The 18182-nt window shown below is 35.0% G+C and overlaps 2 protein-coding genes across 3 annotated transcripts; both read right to left on the minus strand.

Moving 5' to 3' along the window:
• Window positions 1-1458: 1458 nt before the first annotated feature.
• On the minus strand, window positions 1459-4270 carry LOC104905967 (glycine cleavage system H protein 2, mitochondrial). The gene is made up of 2 exons (XM_010694638.4): window positions 4048-4270; window positions 1459-2156 (listed from the first exon to the last, which is right to left on the minus strand). Exons 1-2 carry the CDS (start codon window positions 4121-4123, stop codon window positions 1768-1770), a joined length of 465 nt encoding a protein of 154 aa, XP_010692940.1. The 5' UTR covers window positions 4124-4270; the 3' UTR covers window positions 1459-1767.
• A 1372-nt stretch (window positions 4271-5642) lies between these two features.
• Window positions 5643-17455, minus strand: LOC104905966 (structural maintenance of chromosomes protein 2-1). 2 transcript variants are annotated; one of them, XM_019252277.3, is made up of 21 exons: window positions 16941-17455; window positions 14719-15399; window positions 14495-14638; window positions 14075-14374; window positions 13770-13955; window positions 13481-13645; window positions 13347-13406; window positions 12981-13043; window positions 12520-12623; window positions 11804-11900; window positions 10252-10368; window positions 9909-10127; window positions 9425-9565; window positions 9174-9341; window positions 8709-8893; window positions 8520-8613; window positions 8359-8447; window positions 8020-8245; window positions 7454-7528; window positions 6664-6803; window positions 5643-5930 (listed from the first exon to the last, which is right to left on the minus strand). In XM_019252277.3, the coding sequence occupies exons 1-20, from the start codon at window positions 17256-17258 to the stop codon at window positions 6687-6689; spliced, it is 3549 nt and encodes a 1182-aa protein (XP_019107822.2). In that variant the 5' UTR covers window positions 17259-17455; the 3' UTR covers window positions 5643-5930; window positions 6664-6686. The 2 variants fall into 2 exon arrangements, with proteins under 2 accessions (XP_019107822.2, XP_010692939.2); XM_010694637.4 differs by having other exon boundaries at window positions 5643-5943.
• Window positions 17456-18182: the final 727 nt, after the last annotated feature.

Consider the following 18182-nt stretch of genomic DNA (forward strand, 5'->3'; position numbering starts at 1 on the left):
TCTATAATATGTAAACTTTTGTTTATTATAGGAGCTTTAGTGCTTTACCATTTAATACTACCAATAAGTAAGATGATGGAGACCGTAGAATTAAAGAAATGCAAAGAGATAGAAACAAAAAAATTTGTGACCTGTGTACAGAAAGAGTTGGTATTATAAGAGACCATCTAATTTTAATTTAAAATTAAGCTTTTATTTTTGTAAGATGAAGGAGACTCACGTCAGGGAGATATGAAAATTACTCAAATGAGTCCTATAATGTTTGATCCCTATACCCCAGGGATAACAAATGGGAGCGATACCACAACTCCACCACCTCAACCTCAATTAGGCAACTATTCGAATTTAATATTAAAAAGAGAACATACCATTTTTTTAATACAGTGAATAGTTTAAGTTATGTCGATTAAAAAAAATAAAATAGCTTGCAACAAGATTTGAACCCATGACCTCTTAATATTATAACATGACACAATTACCATCTCAACCAACTTTTAATCATACTTTAAGTGTCCACATTATTACATTTGTATATTTTAAATGTTGAGTTTTCCTTAATATATTTTACTAGAAATGGAAAAAAATGCATATGAAGTTCAAAAACACAATACCGGGCAACGCTCGAGCCCAAATTGAGACTTGTCTTTTTAGATAGTTTTAAATAAATTAAAAGAATACCTCATAAGACTCCACCTCTAACCCTTTTTCTAACTTCTAAACCACCTTGAAGTCCTTGATTTTCGAGAGATGATACATATATGCTCGGTGTATATGAGCACACATATATTGGATGTATGTATTACTACTAAAATATATATATTTTGTATGTGTCATTTGAACATGTATACCATTACTAAAAAAATTACAAACTTACAATTATTTAAACATGTTTTGTTATTCAACAATATTTGAATATACATAATTCATAGACGATTGAAATACTATATTTCAGATTGAATTTTATTACATGGTAGGGATGAGAATGTGACATTATTTTTGTACAAACAAAATTAAATAATTGAAAACGACAGGAAAATTTAGTTGAAATTAATAGTAGAAAAATAGTGAAGATGAATAAGATGAAGCTAATATATGAATAATCTGGAAAAAAAAATTACAATTCTTTTTTTCTTTGTTTTAAACAAAGGATGCATACAAAATCTAAACAATTTTTTTTCATAAAAGAGATTTTTTAAACAAAGACAAAAAAACAATTTATTAAAAACAAAATTAGCTGTCGAAATATTGTAAGTTTGTAATATTTTTAATAATAATATACATTTTAATAATAACGCATACACAAGGTATAAATTTTAGTAGTAATACATACACCCAGTGTATGTGTGGCCTACATACACCCAGTGTATGTGTAACCTTTGCGTAATGGTTGAGACTTGAGAATTACATTATATTCCGTGCAAGTCTTTTTGGACATTTCGCGGACAAAAGTAGAGACTCTTGAAAATCGAAGGTCAATTATTCTTGCGAAAATCCATTCATCTGAGTTCAACAAACACTAACTAAAAGAATAAGATCACCTCAAATACATGAAGGAAAAACCTACAATCTTTTTTATTACCTACATTTTTTTTTATTTTTTCCAATATCCGTTTCCGGGGCTGGGGCTGGGGCTGGGCTGGGGTTGCGGTTGGGTTGTGCTGTGGAGCTTCTTTCCCTAAAAGCTTGATAAGAGCAATAACAAATATACTTGTTTCCATAGTAAAGCAAGCATTCAAAACTATGCTTGGACTTTGGATGATGTCTACCTTAATGCTTGGCATCTTCCTCCTCACAGAATTTGCTGTATTTATCAGCATCCATCAAGGAGTTGATGTCACCTGAATTGCTCAATTCCACCTTTATGATCCACCCCTTCTCAAAAGGGCTAGAGTTTACCAATGCAGGGGAGTCGCTGAGTTCGTTATTAACTTGCGTCACTTTCCCGGTAATTGGAGAATTAATGTCACTAGAGGCCTTCACACTCTCAACTGCACCAAATGCAGTGCCGTGAGAGACATCAGCTCCCTCTTCTGGCAACTCAACATACACTACATCACCCAAATGTTCTTGGGCGTGATCGGTTATGCCTACTGTAGCTATATTACCCTCCACTTTCACCCACTCGTGAGAGTCAGTGTACTTCAAGTCTCCAATAACTGCAGGTAAAATTAAAGTGTCAGTTTCTTGAGCTATGATGGGACAAAACTAACATCCTTTGTGAAAGCCCAGTAAAGAAAAGAAGAACTAACAGGTAAATTGCAGTAAGCTTCTACATGCAGACTGTACTTTAACAGATCAAACGATGATATGAAACAAACTCATCCATTTCCAATGAAATTGATAGGCTTACTTATCAGAGAATGAACACCATTAGTTATCAGAGAATGAACACCATTTAATACTACCATACATCATCTCTGCTGTACCTGCTATATTTTTCATCGCGTACCTGGATTTTCAGCTTAAGCACGTTTTCGGCTTACTATCGTTGAGTTGATTGGACTAACTCAAGGCAAACCCAAAACCTTTAAATTTCCTCTTCTTCACCTTAAACTCAACCCCCCCCCCCCAATACTATGTTTCTCCGCTTATAACAGAGCAGGCCAAAACTAAAAATAGCTCATTTACAGAGAGTGGATTTCACTCTGACACATTGGCAAAGCTCTACCAAAAAAAAAAGCTCATGAAGAATTGATGGCTTTTCTTTCTCCAAGAAACTCTGCAAGAATGACTCCAAATGATGCCAACAAGTCTTTCTTTTATCGATCTTAGTTATTTTCTCTGGATGGTTATGATTTTATAAAGTTCTAACCAACTCCCTAGAATGCACACTAGTTCTCAATGCCTTAAAAAATCTTCTCTCATGAACCCTAATTCTATCGGCGAGCGAAGAAGATAATCTCATCTCAGCCAAACATATCTCCTTAACCATGCATGAAAGAACAGCAATTTGTCCTGACTATCAGGATCATACATTGACAGACCATGCAATTTGTCACATTGAAGCACACTCTTTTCCCTTTGACATTGTCCAAAAAATTCAGCGTCGACAACGATAAATATACAGAAAGACACTTTCCAGACTGATGTATTTTGTTTATGCTTTTGGAATTGAGGGTAGGAAGATTGATATAATTGAGAATCTAACAACAAAAGTTATTATAAAGTAATCTTATTCCCTAATAAAATCGAGAATTTCGGCATAAAACAGGTGAACTCATGGGGGAAAAGTAATAAGATCAGGCTATATGTTACACCAAACTTGGATAGAAAAAGACATGATAATGACTCGTACTTGTAAAGACAATATGACTTACTAGCTACCAAGATTCAGGAAGGTAAGTGAATGAAAAAACGTCCTTTTCAACACCAAATCAAAAGAAACGACAATACCTCATTTATTCTACCATTCTTTAAGCCAAAAGAAAAACCTTTTGAACAATTTCATGAAGGATAATCATTAATTCTATGACAAAAATAGTGCCACAACCAAAATCAACCCAAGTTTTCACTATAAAATCTCATACTTGCAAAACCTTTTTTATCATTTTTTTTTCATTCAGAAATCACAATTAAAAAAATTACATCTAAATTAAATCAGATTTAAGCATCATCTAACTTGGAAATCATGTTGATCTAAGATCTGTATCATCATTCTTAACCCAAGCCACCATTTTAGATCATATAAATACATCAACATAAACATTAAAATCAGACAAATAATCTCCTACTAATCTCATACAAAACATTGTACAAAAAAAAAAAGGAAAAAAAAAACACTCAACAGCATTGCACTACATAACCAAATTAATATTTGAGCAATGATACAAGATTAAGCATAAGAACCCATCAAACAAAAACATCATATTACACAAAAAAGATGCAAGTTTAGAGCATTTCAGCAAAAACCCAGACAAGATCTTACCTATCAAAGGTCTAAAACCTCAAAAATAAAAACTTTCATGTCAAACAATAATTTCAAAACAAATAAATATCTATATGATCTATAAATTTTGAAGATTTAATTATTGTTAGAGAAAGAAATACCAGTAGCATATCCTCTAGGAAGAACAGAGATCCCAAGTCGAGAGGCGGCCTTAGAAGCGAACAACCGTAAAGCCATGTTTCTCAAGTTTTTCTCAAAGTTGCCCTACTATTTTATTTTCTACTAGTATTTTCTTCTCTATGTAACAAAAGTTTAGGAGTATATTTTGTGCAATGAGAAGGAGATTCTATTGGAATTTCTTATTTAATAGGGAAATTAAAAGGTGCAATGTTCAACAAAAATCCAACTTTTTTGAAGTAGAGTGGCAGCTATGATGTGTCAACAAACCCACTAACCACTGGAGAGGTTGGTGACAACTTTACAATTTTTTTTCATTTTTTTGGTTTGTGAATTGCTTGGGAGGTGAGTTTGAAAATTTTCTATGCAAATTATGTATATTTCCTATTTTATGTGGCACAATCAAAATATATATTAACTAATTAAAATAAGTAGCTTATGATTTTTTTGAGTTGATTAAATAGTTTATAATCATTTTTGAGTTACTGAATATTCCAAGATTATTCTATTAATTCAGGATTGTGAGAGAGTTGCATTGTCACGTGGTGTATCTATTAAATTGCGAAAAAAAGAGTAAAGAAAGCTTCTTATTTTACAAATAATATAAATACTTATTGCAAAATATTGTTGCTAATTCATTCTACATTTTTATCTAATAGCGGACAAATTAAACACAAGAAAGTTATTCTATTTTTGTTAACCAAATATCAATCCAACTTTCAACTTCAAAAGTATCAAGAATTACTTTAGATACATAAAACTTTTGTCAATTCAGGATATAAATTTATTAACGCTAATGATTAGGAAAGTTGGTGAGCACTTATATCCTTTTCCTTTTCTTTTCATGGCATCTTATTTTTCATTTTTTGTGTAGTTGGGCAACATTTTACATGTTATATAAATTGATGTTTGCCAAAAAAAATTACCATGCATTTAAATTCTCCTTTTCTATTTTAGTACCTTCCTTGTCCTTTTGAAAAAAAGCTTGGAATTTGTATTAGGATAGAAAAAATATTTTTAAAGAAAAATTTAAAGTACTACTATGAAAGGAATAACAAATATTACATATGTGCAAACTTAAGTGTTTAGTAAATATTTAGATACATTTAACTTGGATTCACACCTAGTAGCAAGTCATCTTTTCTTCTTTTAAGTACATAATATAAATTGCCTTGCGAGGACAAAACCTCTCATAAATCGATACAATCCAAGTTAACAGGTTAGACACTCTGAAGGTTGGGGAAAAAGTAAAGAAATTCCCTTCCTCAAAGTTCCCCTAGTGAGAATTGAATTCCCCGACCTCAAGATTAGAAGGCGTAATCCTTATTACTAATCCATGATTAGCTTAGTTAGTAGCAATTCACTTGTTATACGCAAGATTAGTTGTGCAAATTCTAGTAGATCAGTAGGATGTTGCTTACATAACACCAACAATCGAACATAGTTTAGTACTACTACAAGATAGATGTATTTCAAAGATACGAAAACCTGTCATAAAAGCTCATTGATCAACAGATAAGCAAAAGGCTGTAAATCCATTAACTGTACAATGTTATAGATACATCCACCTGATTCTAGATAAACTAAACTTCTTTGTCTTCAGACTTCATGATATTCTTCAATTTTACAGATTGATATGGTTTTGACATAGAAAAAAATCGTACACAGCTAATATTAAAATACAAATCCCAGTTCTTCAGTTACTGCACTAATAATAAGGCTAAAGCTAACACTAGCTATTTACAATATACATACAGTAAAAACAAACAAAATAACTAAACACTACATGAAGCAACGCAATGCTGTAAAGCTGGGAGATTGATCCAAATGGTAAGCAACCATTTTTTTTGAATATTGAGTGTATAATCTGTAAAACAGGCCTGTATTACAGTAGTGTCAATTGTCAAGCAACCAAAAAAAAGAGGATCCTCAACACGTTGTTTAAAGCTTTGAAACATATCATCTGGATTCTGGGGTATAAATTATTATAGTAGTATGGACTCAAAAAGATTCATCCCAAATTGATTCTTGGTTCTCTCAAGCAAAATGTTCCCTCAACTACAAATTTAAAGCAAACTTTTTTCAATTCTTGTTCTCAATTTCTTACCCTTTTTCATGCTACGGAGGATGGGAATCCTAACTTATAGTAACTCCGTAATTCAAATAGTTTTTTTCACAGTGAATTATTATAATCTTGGAGGAAGTGACAAGTATTTTGGGAATCCTGCAGAAATATAAGAATTAATTTTTGGAAGTTCATAAAAAATATTACCCAACTTTTCTGGATAAGCTATTGTGATTATGACTATTTGCACATCACAGTCATAAAATAGGAGTTTCTCCATAAAAGACTGTTGGGAGCCAAACTAATAGCTGATGATGTAGCAATAAAACAATCCAGAAGTAAACTAATGGATGTACTACGTTCCATCTTAGATTGTTGTCACGTGATCACATCACCAGGGACTAGGTATTTTTTGATGCACCTAAATAACATACGCAGACTAGAAGTATATACAAATTTATATCAGACTCCAGACATATATCTTGAGATCATGAAGTATATCAGGAAAGGTGGTGCATGAGAGCAGGAATGTTACCTCCTACTACGGACATTGAAGAATCACTTCTGCTTAGCTGTGACAGTTCTCTGAACAGTGGAGACACCATCAACAAACTTGGTGCGAAATATTACATTTGCATTGTTGAACATTCCTTCTTTAAGGGAAACCACTATGAACTAACAAACCAAACAACAGATATCAGTAAATTTCCAAAAAAAAAAGAAACAGATATCAGAAAAATGAAAACTATGACATACAGGCCGACAGATAATTAAATCCAACATCAGATGGTAGTCTTAGCATAATTGTGAGTCGTGACCATGAAAATTCTCAAATTTTAAATTCAAAAAAGCCCGGAAACACAATAACTGTGATCCTTTTTGGGATTGAGTTGTAGAAATGAGTTTGTCAGAGAAACCAGCTTTCGAGTTGCAACGAATCTTAACAAAAAAAAATCTTCTATAATAATCTTAATACTAGACCCAAGACTATTCTCTAAGGTATTTCCATTTTCACTTGCAAAGTAGCAGATCGTACATAGAAAGTAGCAGTAACATTACTTGATAGGAGAAATTAGTGACTACAACTTTTATTTCTTATAGTCGTGAAAAGCTAATTATCAAAAATTAAACATGCCTATGAAGAGCTTGAATGTAAGGCTTTAGAAAGCATGAAACTACGCGCCTTCAGCAGAAAAGAAAATTTGTCAGGGGAGAGTAGCCACCCTAGCATATAGTTCACTATACTTTCCAGCTTCCTCAGGTTCTCTATAATTAAGCCAAACGAAGGCAAAAAAAGGCATGTCGCTGACAAGAGAGTGTCAAACCTGTGACTGAGGGAAGTGTGTTTTAATCATCCTTCCAATATTTTGTGTGTGACTCAGATCAAGGGCTGCGTCCACCTAACAAAACATCCAAAGACATCATATTCAAAATGAAAATTATTCGGCAATTTCAAGCAGTTAGCATCAAACATATTATCAACAAGCCAACAATTCAGTAAACAATCAAACAGCAAGGCAACTAAAATGAGATATGAGCCAACTGGCACAACCAACAAAACTGGAGACATTTGAAAATTTCTACTAGGCCTTCTTGACAACAAATGGAATCAACAAAAAAGGCGCAACATTTTATTCTTGCCATCCTAAGTCCTAACAAAAATCTAAGACTATCTAGAACAAGATCTGGAAAGTGCAAACTATGGCACACTATGCACAACTTAAAAAAATGTCAATTATGCCATTTAGCAGAAGCACGGTGGAAAAATGCAGTTATCGAATTCCAAATAACATGACAATGTCCATGTTGTCATACTATCAGAACTTGCTGCTCTAGTTGTATCGTCACAATAATTATGTCCTTTGATCATGGATCAATAAGAATAAATTACCTCATCAAGTATGTAAAGAGGAGCAGGTTTAAACAGAAGCAATGCCAATATCAGAGATAATGCAAGCAGAGATCGTTGACCGCCACTCAGTTCAGACAATGATTGTTTCCAAACTCCTCCAAATGCAACGCGAACCTCAAGGCCATCTAAGAAACTGCAACCTTCAGGGGGATCCAACTTTGCTGTAGTTCCAGGCAATAATGTGGAAAAGATGGACCCAAAGTCACTGACAATGCAACAAAAGATGGCTAATAAGCACTTTGAGAATGTTAAACTGATAGTTAGCAGGAAAGCTGCTAGAATTAAAAGTAAATAAGTTTGCATGAGAGATAGACTCACTTGTTCACTTTTACCCAAGTGACTTTCAAGGTCTCCTTCTTCTTCTCGTCGAGCTCTTCAATGACCTTCTTGATCTTGGCCTTATCATTCTGTGCAAGGAAAATAGAGTGAGTAACATGGTTTGCAGGAGACATCACAGTCAATTGACAACAAAAACTAACCTCAATGATGTTCTTTTTGGATATCAAATCGTTATACTCATCTTCTGCTTTCTCAAACATTGCCATGACCTTTTTGTTAACCCTTTTCTCTAGACTGAAAATGGGAAAGAAGTCACAATAAATACATTCCCCTTGATGAAGCAATCAATGGAAAAACACAGAGAATTATATATGAGATCTCTGTTCCACCTTGATTGTTCTCCCTGCAGTCTCTCTAGTTCTTCCCTCGCTCTGATAGGATCACGAGATGTGAAATCATAGTCACTTCCACTTCTTCCAAAAAGCTGCTTCTCAGAAGCTATCCAAGAATGCTTCTCAACTAATCTGTCAACCTTTAAAGAACAATCTTTCTGTTCCTCCTCCATCCTTCTCACCTAGATTGACAGTTTATTAGAAGGCAAAAAGTATTTGGGAGAGAAAAAAGTGTAATTGTGTTGTAGGATAATTTTATCCCGAAAGATGAAAATAGGGAAGTACAGAAATGTTCAGTTTGGAACCCAACATTAGCTAAGTGAGAAAATTGCGCATAAATTGCAAACAGTTTTTTTCCACGTAGTTTTAGGCACATGATTTAACACAAAAATAAAGGCAAAGTGACTATCCAAACCGGAAGCAAAGTGAACTGTGCATAATTTGCTAAAGATTACAAAATACCTCATTTTCCATCTTCTTCCTTTCAAGGCTTGCTTCACTTATTTTATTTTGGAGCTTCTGCTGCTCCTTTAAAATGCAGCTTATTTGTGAGTCACATTCCTTCAACTTTGAACGAGCTGCATTAAGATCTGATAGAGCCTGATCATGATGTTCCTTTATGGAAGCAACCTGCAGAAGATATGCTGAGAAGATGTATAGATTACAGATAAATGAATACAGTATGGGTTTGGAAGATAAAATAACTGTGTAACCTTGAGTTTCTGTTCATTGATTTCGGAGACCAGACTTTGGTTTTGAGTCTGCAGAGAGTCAAGTTGGCTCTCCAGGGAAGCACGCTCTTCAGCTACAGCTTCCATTTCCATCATTAGCTTTTCTCTTTCATTTTCATGCCCCTACAAGATGGATGCAACATTAGATGACGAGAGAAAATGGAAAAACAAACACATTAACCCTCAAATACCATGACCCCTCCCCCAAACAAATGAAAAGCAGAATATGTCAAAGTCCAAGTTTAATAAATATACTAGTTAGGCATTTACCAATCTTCCTGTCATTAAGAGAATAGGAACAAAATTTGAGGTGCAAGAGACCAAGAATAGAACGAAGAATAGAGAAAGCATTATTTATAGACAATTGATGCTCCCGGAAAGAAGCTCATTCAGCTTAACAAGACTTGCGTCAAGGTATACAAATTATTAATCATCTTGGCTGGACATATCGTTCTAAAAGACATACCTTGAGATCTTTAGATGCTGATTGCATTTGACTCTTTAGTGTCTTGATCCTTTTCTCCAAATCTTTAAGCCTGACAACCCTACTTTGATCATAATCTTTAATTGAACTCTCAAGAGTAGACACCTTCTTAACACAATTTTTATAAGCTTCTTGCTTCTCCTTCAAAGTTGTCTTTGCATCTGACAGATCCTGCTCAATCTTCTTCAACAGTTCTCCAAGCTGCAATATATTCATAGCTGATTAATAATAAGATAAGGAATCCCAGCTAGTAGCTAGAATTCTCTCATCAAAGATGGCCAATAAAGTAGAGCTCGCAGAAAATGACAAATGGAAGTAATACTACCTTGTGATGTTCATTTTGTTCAGCACGACCTTTGAATAATTCAAGTTCATATTCTTTCAGTTTCAGTTGGTTGTTAAGATCAGTAAACTTCTTCTGAAGGGGAAGGAGCTGCGCAATCTGCAACATAGATGACTAAAGTTAAACTGACCCTAAACAAATAGACATATTTTTTAACAAGAGTCAGGTAACAGCTTTAGAAAAAAGGTAGAGGAAGCAAGATCCACTCATCAACAAGGCTCCATATAGGCAGGTCTCAGCCATAACTGACTAAATAGTAGTAGCGACCCAATAGGCAAGAGTGTAAAAATACCTCAACTAAATACACCATGGCTAATTAACTGAACCTGACTAGAAATTCTAAGATGTTAACAATTAAAATTACATAGAGCATGAGCCTGTATGCATGAAGGGGTTTGAAAAGCTTTTTATATAGAATCAGCGATCTGTTTGAAACATGTGAAGAATGACATAGGTAATCTAGATGATTGCTTCATCTGGATTTGCAAGTGTAAGGTCCTGAATGGAGAGTGGTTCAACAATGAAACCTTTGCAACTATCCAGCTGTCAAACCTCTACAAGAATTATTTAATAGTCAAAGCTAAAAGTATGTGAAAATATATGTATGTTCCATGAGCGTCTTACAAATGATATCCTATGAAAAACATTGTATTACTGCACTGTGTTTGCTCGAAAAGGAAAATCAGCAAGGAATTTTATAGTAAGATTCAAACTTAGAATGAGCAGAAAAACATTGTTAATTATGAAAGGCGAGAAGCAGATTAATGCTTCTTCAAAGCGAGACCAGAAATGGCCAAAAAGCTTACAAATTCAGATAGCTTGCAAATATGTTGGTGGATGCCTCTACAGATTCATGTCACTGAGGCACTCCATAAGAAGCCAAGAAAGTGAAAAACCCTTAAAATCCTTCCTTGTTACATCAGGTCAGAAATGGCAAGTGATAGGTATCAAAATATTATTGTACATGAAGCATGAATATTGAGCAAATTATCAAAATCTCATCGGCCAATGGCTGCCATAATTTCTTTTTTAATTTCCTCACTTCCTGCCATTTATACGTTCCTGGAGACTAAGAAACATAGAAATAGGCAGAAATAACTCCTTTGTCACCCATCTGAATATTTGCAGTTAGAAAGAAATGATCCATCAATCTTTCCATGGGATAATTTGCAAATAGCTCACTTAAGCCTCAAAATTTCATATAGCTTAATAAGGCTTGATACAAATGCTAATCTAGAACTTCAAAGCATCTGGAAACAGAAGTTGATATTTAAAGGAATTGCACGAAAAATATCAGAATGCAGTACAATATCGCGTTACCATATTTAACAACTAATTTAGCACTTTTTATGTAATATATGAATGTTTGAATGAAATCAAACAGAGAATCCTATTCAAAGTGAGTTGGATGACTCTGTTCAACAACAGTGTAGTTGAGTGTTTCCATATTCAGAGCTGTACAACAGCATTACAATTAACAGCAACATCAACCAATTATATCCTTCCCATCCTTCAAAACACAATGCTTACTAACCTCTGCTTCTATTTCAGTTAATCTCTTCTGATGAGTAGAAAGATCCGTTTCAGCCTCAGCCAAAGCATAGAGACGTCCTAGCAATTCACCACCGCCCCTGCAACATCAAACAACCAACTCAAAATCTGCTAGTTATCTTTGGTATATTAGCAGTAAGCTTGTCATGCAAGGTGAGCTACAAAAGCTCAGTAATGACGAACAGTCACAATACTTGCAAAATAATTTAAAATGACAAATAAAAAAAAATGAAACAGCACAAAACTAAAAACCAGATGGTAAAGAATATTTATTGTTATTGACTTGAAAATGTGCAGCAAGTTGATTTTTCAAAACCAGCACCAACGTTCAGGCCTATGTTCACTTTTACACCATTGCTTTCCGACTTATACTATTACCTGCCTGTGTTAAAGTGAAGATGTACAAAATTGCATAATACTTATAAGAGTTCCAGAACAATGATTTTTCAGCAAAGATTACCTATAGGCTCAGTATTTTAAGAAATTTTCCTTGGATTCTATTCCATTAAACATGCCATTTGTGTGATTAATCGACACTATTAAAATGATATGTCTTCAAAAAGCTTTAGTACGATGTACATGAAGAATGGGAGAGCTTTAAGCAACACCGTCTAAATAATAGACGTAAATAGGATTCTACAGCTTTATAGAATAAACTCAACATGTTTTTTTAAAAGGAATAGGAAGAGTAGCTACTACCTACGACTACCACCAGTCAGGAGACCACTGGGCTGAAATACGTCTCCTTCAAGAGTGACGCATGGCTCTCTGATATCAATGTTTCCTTCTTTATTGAAGGCAATCTGTTAAGTACCCAATCAGCAAAAATTCAAGCAATAATCAATCACCATATGATTCAACAATAAGAAAATCAGCATGGAGTTGGAAACACAAATTTAGCAACTGTATCAAACTGCCCCAGTTCAAGACACTAGCTATCGACTATCCAACATAAATTGCATTCGTGCAGCAATAGTTTTCCACTGCTCCTACAGACCACTGAATTATTCATAATTCAGTGGAACAAAAAAGACTACTCTTTCAATGCTCCGAGTCCTGTGATAAACCAGGACCAGCATGCAGGGCAAGCACCACAATGTACTATTAAGAATGTCTAAGTCACAACCGTTATTTTATTACCAAGTCATATATAAACTAACCTTGACAGCTGCTTCCCTGGTCTTGCACACAAAGGTGGATCCAAACACATATTCCATGGCCCTCTGTAGAGAACATCATATATTTAAATAAGCTTCAGAAGCAATTTCAGAAAAGCATTTATGCTACTAATGCAAGAATTGGACGATCAGTACGTACATATAAGGAAATAAGAAAATTTGCAAAGGTGCAACAGTAGAGAACCAACTTGCTGACGTAATGCAAAGCATTAAAGTAGCTTAGTATATTCATAGAGATGTAAAATAAAAGTCTATAGTGCAACTCGAAGACCCCATCAGAACATTATAAGCAACTGTTAGCTAGCAATAATGTTTACTTTAGTTCATTGACACAGCATAGATATGTACCTTCAATTCCTGATCATATTCCACCAAAGAAAGTGCCAGGTTTGCATTCTCCTTCCCTACCTGAAAGTGTAGATTATGATATTCACAAAAAGGACAAAGTGTTCAAGTATAGCAAGAAGACTGTAGAAACAAACCAAATCAGCAGCAGCTCGCTGTTTATTAGGAGTAACCACATGAGGTTGAATTTTGTTCAGAGGTATAATAGTGACTCTTCTTCGAAGATCACCATTTTGCAGGAGTTGTTTGCCAGTAGTTTCTGTGTCAACTACAACATTAAACAATCTTCCACCAGCCACAACCTGCAATCCATGATTGCAATTAAAGAGACAAAGAACATAATATGGGAGCTAGGAAGAATATTAGCCAATTGGCATCTATCTTCGAAGAGAGTGGAAATGAGATAGTGAAAAATGCATCCAGTACCTCCAGAGCAGTCATCGTTGATCCATCTTTTATTTTAATGAGCTTTGCAACAACACCTTTGACCTTTGACCTCTCAAAATTCCTTGCAGGATCACGGTAGGTGAATTCAACATTTGACAACTGTGCAGAAAGACCTCTTATTTTATCTTTCAGTTTCTGCACTTCCTCCAATTCAGCTGCACGCTCCTGATAAATATAGATATAAATGAAGACGAAAGTGAAAAATACTGGGGAATGGGGGAAAACCAGGGAACACCAAATTACCTATTATACTAGCAAAAGATGCAATGGAAATGCTATCTAACCTGCTGTAGAGCTTCCATACGGCAGTTCTGGTCTTCCTTAAAAGGGAGGGATTCCAGTGCCTTCCTAACAACTTCGACTTCTTTTTTCCTAGTATTTAGTTCATTTTCTGCAGCAGTAGCCTCATTGCACTTTGATTTCAACTGAGCAGTTTTCTCTTTCAACTCTTTCTCACCATGGGTTATTTGTGTTTTCAGCTGCTTTACCTCTATTTCTGTGTTTCCTACTGCCACTTTAGCATCAGCTAACTGATCCTCCAAGCATTTCTCTTCATCTTGACTGCTCTTTCCAGCCAACACACCCTGCTCAATCCCAATTAGTAGCAATTTTTTTTTTTAGTGGGGGGGGGGGGGGGGGGGAGAGGTTGTACAAACACTGAAATAATCAAATTAAACCTATGTTGACCAAATCCAGGATTCTACCTGGTATTCTTTTTCAGAGTCATCCAAATCTTTAGAGAGTGCCTGAGCTCTTTGTTTAAGATCAGCTGCACCATCTTCAGCTTTTTTGACAGCAGCAGCCCTCTCTTCCACAGACTGTTTCAGTTCTTCGATATTTCTTGCAACCTGCACAATTAAGAAAATGTGTTTTTATCAAATATATGTCTTACGAAGCAAATAAAATACTTTGATAGAATGAAACATACCTTATCAGCATTCTTATTTTCACCTTTGAGAGTATCCTCTTTGTTTTTCAGCACAGATGTCTCCCTCACAAGATCGTTCGCCAAAGAGTCTACTTTCTGTTGCAAAGTTCTAATTTCTCCCCCCATACTTGCTTCTTTCTCAGCAGTCAACTCAGATACTTTGTCATCCATTACTTGAAGCTCATACTTCATCCTAGATGCATCAGAGTCAACCTCAACAATTTTAGCTTTAACTTGTTCCACCTCATGAGCTGCACCATCTTTAATCCTCTCTGCTTGAACATACTCATAAGCAATGCAGAACCTTTTAAGCCTATCTAACTCTGCATTCCCATTAGCCCATTGCATGTACTGCATTCTTTCCTTCCTCAATTTTTCCAAAGCAGGTAAGATTTCCTGGTCAAGAAGCTTATCAATCTCATCAACTTTGCTCTGCTTTTTTTCAAGTGTTTTTAAAGCAGAATCTTTCTTGTTCTCGTACATCCTGGTTCCAGCAGCCTCTTCAAGCATAGACAATATTTCAGGTGGCTTCATGTTCAGAACTTTTGTGATACGCCCTTGCATTATAAGAAAATGTGGATTATTTACATTGAGCTGGACTGAATGGAAGAGATTTTGTACCCTGCTAGGTTGGGCAAGGTGCCCATTAATCAGATACTTATTCCTTCCGCCAACTACAATCTGCAAAAGATGACAATAAGCACAGATCTCAAGTACTTTTGTTTGGCAACAGCAAACTAACAACTCAGGACCTTATGAGCAATCAAAAGGAAAGAGAAAATAAATAAATAAATAAAGCTATAAAACGCTGTGAACCTAGAAAGAATAAGAGTATGGAGTTTCATCCAAAATCAAAAGAATAAGGAGTATTGGATAAAGAGCATAAATGAACGGATAACTATAGTTGTTCTAGATGTTTAAAAATTACTCTAGTTATATTCTGAACAGCATGCACTCTCTTTATCTGGTTTTCTTTTTCAGTTCACCTTGTCTTTCCACATATAGAAACTGGGGCTACCAATATCCTAGATACCCACATAACTAATGCAACAGAGAAAAAAGAGTTCAGTTTAACCTTAAAAGGTCATGCAAAATGCAAACAATAAAAATAAAATCTCAGGACAATCATGTAATTTCAGTAAGAAGAAATTACTACCCTTGGATCACCAATAATGTAACAGAAGGTAGGCTTTACCATGCAGATAAATGAAACAAACAGGAGGCCCCAGAATAATTAGGACCCAGATGGATGAAGATAATAGAAAAAATCTTGTGCAATAATGGATATAAACCAAACTTCAGTCTTTATGTTCAGCAAATTTGAGAACTTTAGATCGATAGAACATCAGAAAGGTTTTAATCTCCAATAACTATCCTCGAACAATACGACAAAAACAATATTAATTTGTCGTTTGTGAATGGGAATATTAGCACAATTAACAATCTCATGTATCATTTTCCACTAAATATGTACACAAGATGCAACGAGGTGGTACAGGTACTTGCACAAATGCATTACTTTTGCCTCAAAACATACCTTTAAAGAGAAAAAACACTAGTATCGAAGCTTAAATTGACTTAGAGCAATAAAATGTGGAAGGAAGGAGTATGCAATATGATAAGCTTTTGCTGACTAATGCCGATATTGACACTAGTTTTCTGCATTTCTGAGACTTAGAGGAGCAAGGTAATAGAGTTCATTGCTCATAACGTACTGTACATAAATGAATATTATATTCAAGTTCTATGTCCAACCACTTATCATCAATAACTAACTTCGTCTTACAAATTACAAAGACCTCACTTCAGTTAGCTCTTTAACACATGATTCCACAAAGCCTTGTCATATAGACCACCAATGACAGTTTCTTTGAAATTGTAGAGATTCACATCATCAAATTAACCAAGTTCTTATAACACCACCATAAATATATACTCCTATCTCTGAACAAAAACAGAAAACAAACAGATTTCTAGCCTTTCCCTTTATCTTCACTACAAAATTAGAAGGGAAAAAGAGGCTATTATATAAAGTAAATTACTTCAGTCTCAAGATGAAGCATCAAATTTCTAAATTCCTTTAGCACAAAAAATCTTCAGCATACTTCACAATTCAAATTACACTATCTTCACTCCAAGTTACTTACACACAAAATAAAATAAAAACACGAACTTTACGAAACACAAACACTAAAATTAGACTATAATTATAGCTCACAAACCTGACGAGTGACAGTAATCTCAGGACAATCCTCATACCCAAGCGGGCTCCGACTCCGATCAGAATTATCGAAAATAATCGAAACGGTAGCCTTAGTAATCCCTGCCTGGCCTTGTTTGTATACCAATTCCTGAAGATTTGAAGCTCGAACTTGCTGCAAGTTCGTAATACCCAGAACAAAGCAAATGGAGTCCAAAATGTTGGATTTTCCTGACCCGTTTAAACCTGTAATTGCATTGAAAAACGGGTCAAAACCGGGGATTACGGTTCTTGTAGCGTAGGATTTGAATCCTTCTAAGCAGATCTCTTTGATGTGCATTGTGAATTTGAAATTCGGAAGTGAAAACCCTAGAAATTGGGGGAAAGTGTTTTAGGGTTTGAAGTTACCGGAGTCTGGAGAAAGTTGTGGTGAGATGTTTTAAGGGTGTGTTTTGGTGAGAAATTTTTTGGAGTTTGAAGAGCTTATGAGAGAGAAACGGAAGAGAGTAAAGTGAAGGAATTTGAAAGTGAGGAGGAAGATGACGAGTCTTAAAAGCGGGAAATTTATTTCAAAATTTTAGGAAAGTACTATCTTTTGACTTTTATACTTCTTATTTTATTTTATTTTTATCAAAGGTATTTGGTGAAATAACGGTTTTTCTTGAAGTTTTAGAACTCTGAGGATCTATACAGCATATTTTCTATATTGGCTCCTTGTAGGAAGCATTTTAGTTATCTTAAATGATAAGGTGTTGAAATGATTTTAGAGGTGATCATGGGCCGGGCCGGGGCCAAAAAAAATTTGCCCGTTGGTCGAGTCGGGCCGGGCCTAAATTACGGGCAGAATTTTTATGTCCAAAGCCCGCTATTTCGGGCCTAAATTAGCGGGCTTTTGCGGGCCAAAACGTGCCGGGCCAAAAAAATAGACTAAAAAGTCATTTTTGGCTTGCCCAAATCCCGCCATAAGCAAAAAAAAATACGGACGGGTCGGGCCCGGCCCGCGGGCCGAAAATTTCAGCCCTAAACCCGGCCCAAAAACGGGTTGGGCCGGGCCAAAATGATCACCTCTAAATGATTTGTAGTGTTTGGAAATACAGTTGATCAATGATAAGGGGTTTTAATAAATTTAATTCAGTGAAGGTATTAGAATCGCAAAACATATCTACCCGTTGTGAAAAGTTAATGAAGTTATGCCGAGAGTGCATGCTATGATACTAATGCTCATGTATGTATTGCAAGATGCAAAAGTTTTGCATGTCGATTT

Source organism: Beta vulgaris, chromosome 2, assembly GCF_026745355.1.
Source record: "Beta vulgaris subsp. vulgaris cultivar EL10 chromosome 2, EL10.2, whole genome shotgun sequence".
NCBI lineage: Eukaryota > Viridiplantae > Streptophyta > Magnoliopsida > Caryophyllales > Amaranthaceae > Beta > Beta vulgaris.